The sequence below is a fragment of the Chaetodon trifascialis genome, chromosome 7 (assembly GCF_039877785.1).
Source record: "Chaetodon trifascialis isolate fChaTrf1 chromosome 7, fChaTrf1.hap1, whole genome shotgun sequence".
NCBI classification, from domain to species: Eukaryota; Metazoa; Chordata; class Actinopteri; order Chaetodontiformes; family Chaetodontidae; genus Chaetodon; species Chaetodon trifascialis.
Genome location: NC_092062.1, coordinates 7,686,472 through 7,693,553, shown reverse-complemented (window position 1 = coordinate 7,693,553; position 7,082 = coordinate 7,686,472). Strand labels below are relative to the sequence as shown.

The 7,082-nt window shown below is 42.2% G+C and overlaps 1 protein-coding gene across 1 annotated transcript; it reads left to right on the top strand.

Annotated features, from left to right (window-relative positions):
• LOC139333960 (matrilin-2-like) lies at window positions 1-7,020 on the top strand. Its single transcript, XM_070966683.1, has 12 exons — window positions 1-127; window positions 296-868; window positions 989-1,111; window positions 1,587-1,709; window positions 2,525-2,647; window positions 2,815-2,937; window positions 3,594-3,716; window positions 4,389-4,511; window positions 4,607-5,017; window positions 5,127-5,279; window positions 5,738-5,830; window positions 6,944-7,020. The coding sequence occupies exons 1-12, from the start codon at window positions 1-3 to the stop codon at window positions 6,997-6,999; spliced, it is 2,151 nt and encodes a 716-aa protein (XP_070822784.1). The 3' UTR covers window positions 7,000-7,020.
• The last annotated feature ends 62 nt before the right edge of the window (window positions 7,021-7,082 follow it).

Sequence of the window (7,082 nt, the reverse complement as noted above, 5' to 3'; positions counted from 1 at the left end):
ATGAGGTCCTTGGCTCTCGGCCTCTTCTGCCTGTTGTGCTGTAATGCAGTTCGACTGGACAGACGCCGTCCCAGACCCATTGAGGCCAGAGGGCGAAATGAGACAACTGCCCAAACCAAAGCAGTGGGTAAGTTAGCAGTTGGGGATCAAAATGTGTGTTTTGCAATCTGCACTTTTTTTTGTAAGATACAACTCAAAGCGCTCTTGAAATCTAGTTTAGATTTCTGCACAAACTGAATTGTAACTTTGCAATGTTTGGTTCCCTGATCTTAAACCTCTATGTTTTTGGTCACAGAGAACTCTTGCAAAGCCATCCCGTTGGATTTCGTCTTTGTCATCGACAGCTCCCGAAGCATCCGCCCTCACGACTACGAGAAAGTCAAGACCTTCATCATCAACCTGCTTCAGTTCCTGGAGGTTGGCTCTGATGCCACTCGGGTCGGTCTGCTCCAGTATGGCAGCATAGTCCAGCCCGAGTTCTCCCTCAACACCTACACCACCAAGGCTGAGGTGCAACAGGCAGTGAGGAACATGGAGCACCTCGCCACTGGAACAATGACAGGTCTTGCTATCCAGTATGCCATGGAGACATCCTTCACTGAGGAACATGGAGCACGACCAGCAAACCTGCATATTCCACGAATCGCTATGATAGTGACTGATGGGCGGCCTCAGGACACAGTAGAGGAGATTGCAGCTCAGGCAAGGCAGGCTGGCATCCAGATCTTTGCTATCGGAGTGGGCAGGGTGGATATGAACACTCTGAAGACCATAGGGAGTGAGCCACACTCTGAGCATGTGCACCTGGTGGCCAACTTTAGCCAAATAGAAACCCTCATCTCTGTGTTCCAGTCCAAACTGTGTGGAGGTGATGAATCCCATCTGTTTTTGTCTTTTCATTCCAGTGTCCCTCCTCACTTATGCATACCTGTGTTTTTGAACCCTTTGTTTAAATATCTTTGTTGGTGTGTGTGCATGCATGTGCTAGGTTCAGAGATGTGTGAGGTGGTGGACCATCGGTGCCAGCACATCTGTGTGAGCAGCCCTGCCTCATACAGGTGCAAGTGCAGGAAAGGCTTCACCCTCAACCCAGATGGCAAGACGTGTAAAGGTGAAGGAACTCCTTTTTCACAATTGCACATTTGTTTTTTTTTTCTCCATATGGAGCATTTTAGCATCTTTCAGCTCATTGTTTTGGTTTTCAGTCAACAATATTTCAAAACTCCTATTTGGTCAGCCTCAACAAGTAGCTGTTCTTAACTTAACTTAATGTACATTGTACATTACCCATCAGCGCCAAACAGCAGAGAACGAAAACCTTTCCAGTTTGGAAATGCAAGAGATCAGGTGCACACAAACTTGACTTCAAATGAGCGATGTTGTTCTGTGTCTGCTGGATGTGTAAATAGGAAATATTTTTGCTAACAAGTTTACCAAATCAGCTGAAAAAGTGCTGAATAATATGTGAGCATAGTGTTTACAGCTTGTTTCTGCTGCCCTCAAGTGGGCAAAAAAAGAAACAAAAAAAGTATTACAGGTTTAAATCTGCAAACTCCACTGTAATCAAAATCCTCTTCCTTCTGTAGCTGAGGATATGTGTGCTGTGGTGGATCATGGCTGTGGGCACATCTGTGCCAACCTACCTGATGGTTATGAGTGCCGCTGCCGTCCAGGATATCAACTCACCATCGACCTGAAGACATGCAACAGTAATAATACATTTCATGCTTTAGCAGGGACTCTTCCTTCATCACTAGTGACCTTAATCTCTTCCATCACTTCTTCTTTTTTTGTTGCTGTATTCTTCATTTTTGTATGCAAACCTCAAAAAATGTTACCCGGCTGCATACACAGGTGGATATTTTTCAGTTCCTCTGGTTTTTTTTTTCAGTGTATGGCTATTTAATCTCTTTAACAAGTTCAAATAAGAATTCTTAATTTTGAGATTATTTATCACCATTATCTTTGAAAGTATCTTTCTAAAATATTTACGCTTAATGGTCAAGGCAGTGCATTGAAAAAGGGGCGATCACCAAAAAGTTTGGTGAAGAGCCAGCACTCTTCCTGCCAGTGATGTCCCTCCTTCTCCTGTTGGAAAAGGTCCCTCTGCTCCTCTGGTAGATGTTAACAGAGAGTAAAGTGGGGAAGATTTCCTGGAGGAAGTGTGCTTTAGCAATCACCAGAGCAGCTCCTGAAATGTGGAGGTGTATCCACGTTGTCAAGACAATAATGACTGTGTGATCTTTCCTGTCTGAGGTTCACAGATCTAGTTCACAGAACAGTTTTTTTGAGAGTGCGTAACTTCACTTTTGTTCTTGTATGCTTGATATATGGGTGTTGATCTGACAGACATACAGAACAAACGCAGTGATAAATATTAACAGATATTCTAGTTACTACAGCTACAGCACTACTAGTAGAAGAAAATGTAGCATTGAAGGCAGCAGTGGTACTGCTGGGAGCTGTAGTGTTGTAGCAGGAAGACGTACAATTGCATTAACAGGAGATTCATCCTCCTCCTCAGAAATAGACTTCTGTGACCTGGGGAACCATGGCTGTGAACACGACTGTGTCAGCATTCCTGAGTCCTACATCTGCAGGTGTAAGAAGGGCTATGTCCTCAATCTGGATGGCAAGACCTGCAGCAGTAAGTGCTTTTATCTTGTGGTAAAATACTAAAATGATTTCCAGCAACAGTCACCTTTTTTAAGTTGCCACACATGCTGATTAATATGTTCTCCAGTCATGAATTGTCATTTTTTGATGATCTTAATGGTGCTTCAGCCTCTGCTCTCTACTGTTTATGGCACCCAGAGATCGATCACTGTGCTGATGGCACCCATGGGTGTGAACAGGAGTTTATGAACACAGAAGACAGTTGTGTGTGTCAATGCAGAAAAGGCTTCACACTCAGGCCTGATGGGAAAACATGCAAGAGTGAGTGCCAGACGCTTTGTTTTCAACTTCCTTACTGTGATTTCAAAAAAGAAATTCTTAATTTTCTTTCAGAGCAGGAAAACACTTTAAACAATAATGTGTTATAATGTGGGACATACAGCATATGTGCTCAGTACATTTGATACAATCTGCAGAAGAGATTGTGATCTTTCCAATGCAGAAAGCACTTACTCCATAATCCATCCTCACCTGATAAACTGTTTCCATCAGAGATCGATCACTGTGCTGGTGGCACCCACGGGTGTGAGCAGGAGTTTATGAGTACAGAAGACGCCTGCGTGTGTAAGTGCAGGAAAGGCTACACACTCAGACCTGATGGGAAAACATGCAAGAGTAAGTGTCCAAAGCTTCTTTCCTCTTCCTCTTCATATCAACAAAGAGAGAAAGACTTCCTTCATAGAATAGGACATTTCTCTCACAATGAGGTGTTATTGATTTACATTATGTGTAATGTCGTACAGTAATATCTGTTGTTGATGTCCTCCAACAATTTGTCTTTGGGATTGAGTCCAACTGTCCAACATGTAGCACAAGAAGAAGAAGAAGAAGAAGATAAATGCTTTATGGGTCAGACTGGACACTAGTTGAGTGTTATTTCATTTTCTCTGTTATTCCTCCCTGACTATTTGCTGCAGGGATAGACTACTGTGCTGATGGGAAACATGGCTGTGAACAGGAGTTTATGAACACAGAAGATTCATGTGTGTGTAAATGCAGAGATGGATTCACACTCCGACCAGATGGAAAAACATGTCAAAGTGAGTCCAAGCTCATTCACTGTCATTAGTGTTAAAGGATGTCATGTAGATACTCAAAAACACTGACTGGATGGATACTACAGAGAAGAAGTGCTTTTCCTGTTGTGAGTGAGTCAGTGTGGAGGCTTCTGATCAATTTTCACATTTGAATTTCCATTAATATTCAAATGAAGATAAATGAAGAAAAGCCTGATTTAAATATGGTCACATAAAAAAGACAGAACTGATATCTGTGTGAGGCAAAGTGAACAAAATTGAGAATATAATCTTTCATGTTTTCAGTGCCGCTATGACCGTTTCTGTCCCCTGTTCTGGTATTTATATGTTACATAATTTAGAATGAGTTTTGAACCTGTTGTGAGGTCATTGCTAATCCCAGTGCTCAATGAAAATTCTGTTTGCTCTTCCCCCCAGATTAAGAGGATATTCTCTGTTTATGTTTACCACCATGCAGTATTCATATCCTCAGCTACTTATTAGTCTTCTAATAATGATGATGATGTAAACAGTGGATTTACAGCTACAATAACATCCAATTAGGAATACAAATTTTCCATGGTGGTAATTTGTAAGTGTAATGTCTCAACAGCATTCAGGGTCTTTCATGATATATCATATAACTGAAGAATCTTTTGCTTGCTAATCCTTGTTTCTGTATAATTCATCTCACAGGTCTGGATCTGTGTCAGACAGTGGACCATGGCTGTGAACACCAGTGTGTCAGCACCACTGACTCCTACATCTGCAGATGTTTTGAAGGATTTATGCTGGCTGAGGATGGCAAGAGATGCAAAAGTATGAGCTCAGCTTTCTTTCAGATATATCACCTCTCCCTCGGCATTTCAGTAAAATGACATAAAAGGTGTTTTTGATGTCCTTGTTTGTGACAGAGCCAGAGTGTGGTGATGGGGTCATGGATCTGGTTTTTGTAATCGATGGCTCTAAGAGTCTGGGCCCTGCCAACTTTGAGCTGGTCAAGCACTTTGTAAATGGCATTGTGGATTCGCTGGACATTTCCAGGACAGGCACACACGTTGGCCTTCTTCAGTACTCCACCAAGGTGCGCACAGAGTTCACCCTGGGACAGTACACCACAGCGCAGAGCATCAAGCAGGCTGTGTCCCGGATGCAGTACATGGGGAGAGGCTCCATGACTGGCTCAGCCTTGCGTCACATGTTTGAGTTCAGCTTTTCAGCCAAAGAAGGAGCCAGGCCAAACATCCCTCGTGTCAGCATTGTGTTTACTGATGGCAGATCACAGGATGATGTGTCTGAATGGGCTAATAAAGCAAAGAACTCTGGTACACTTACTACCTTACCTTACCATTCAGAAGCACTACAGCTTTTAATCAAACTAAGTCCTCTCTAATCGCTGTGTCCTGTCACTGTCTTGTTTTCTATTATTTCCAGGGGTCACAATATATGCTTTGGGTGTTGGCAAAGCCATTGAGCAGGAGCTGAGAGAAATAGCTTCAGAGCCTGATGAGAAGCACCTTTATTATGCTAAAGATTTTGAGGACATGGGAGAAATTACAAAGAAGCTCAAGTCCAGGATATGTACAGGTACTTAACTGCAAAAGAAGCTTCAACCCCCCCCCCCCCAACAAGGTCTCCAGAATTATATTAAAGTGCTCCAAGTTTAAATCTATAAGAATGGTGGATTACTAATATGACTGTTCAGTGATATTTCATCTGAATCTGGCCAGTCTTCTGAAAACACTTGCTTGCATTTAAATGGTGCATCACTGCCACCTGCTGCTGCTATGGTCATCACTGATTCGACCAACTCTGTGCACTGTGCAGAAACATATCACAGCAGTCATTTCTGCTCTGCAATCACGTGCACTGCTAACTGTATCCCACCCACATCTACCTCAATCTCTATAGGCAGAGACAGGAAGGGAAACCTGCAGGGAGAGATTAGAAGAGATAGGCTGAGGGAAAGTGTAGGAAGGGGAAGGTAAGAAAAACTAAACATACAAGGAGAGGAAGATCTCATCTCATTTTTTCTTTCCCCACAGACAAAACATCTGATGAAAACATGTGCCAGTGTGAGAACGTGATAATGTTTCAAAACCAGGTCACTGAGAAGCTGAAGAACCTGGTGCAGAATAATATCCTTTTTCTAAATAATAAGCTAATGCTAATGAATTCATGTTTATACTAACATTCAATCTTTTTTTCACCTCTGCAATAATCTGTGTTCAACTGTTCGAGATCAACAGAAAAAAAATGTGTATACAGACGCTGAGTGATCAGTTATCTGTCTCAGTGTTTGCCTCTCAGGATGCTTTTCCAGGGCAGACTGTGGAATACCAGTGAAGCCACCAACAGTGTGGATGAGGGCAGAAATGATTAATGTGTTGTTTTCAAACCTGAAAACAAGTTAAACTGGGTCAAACACTGCTAAATACAAATCCCATGTCTTTTTTTCTGGGTTTAGAAACTAATATGTACGAAAGTCTTAATGCGGACACAAGCTGTCAGGGTATGTCAGGCACAAAAGACAATTTAAAGTCAGAAAAAGAAGGATTTGATGGTTGTGGCTCAGTGGCTCCTCATGGATGCGTGCTTACGATCTGGCACCTGGTCACTACCTTTTATGGAATCCCATCCTCACACCCTGTGCGCTGTTATTGGCTGGGGGCTACAGTCCAAAGGATGGTGCTCAGAAACATCCTGAACACATGGGCAGCATCTCTGCAGATAAATACACCACCACACACTTTAAGTGGGTCATGAGTGATTATTGAGAAGGATTACTTTCAGCCTTTAAAGGCTCTATTTACCCAAATGTCAATGTCCATGACAAACATATGACTTTAACTCAAAAATGAACACATTTAACAGGGCAAAGTAATGCAGACCTTTCTAGTTTTTTATGAATTGTCTTGACAATGAACATACTGAGAACATACTATACATTATATGTTGTATATGTTGTTTTCTCAGTTTATATTACTTTGCTCGGTGTGATCTAAAACACGTATCATGTTGAATAACATGTACTGTATGAACACCTGTAGTATATACAGAGAAATCAACAGCTTAAACTCTCCCTTATGCTGGTTGAATGCCACATTAGTACACAAATTACTATTTGTTTGTATGTGACGTTATTTGAATGTAAGTTCTCTTTAACAAAGACCACTTTATGCAAAAGAAATGTCCAAACGTGGCAGTTTGTGTTTTCATTCGTATCTGCATCTTTCCCTTAACATGCCTACTTGAAGCCATGTCAAAGAAGCTGGACGCACTTGAGAATCAACTTGTGCTCAAATAAAAGGCTGAGACTCGCCCATTTCCGCCCCACCCCTCCCCCCACCCCTCCCCCCCACCCTGCAGTGTAGCATTCACAAGATCCCT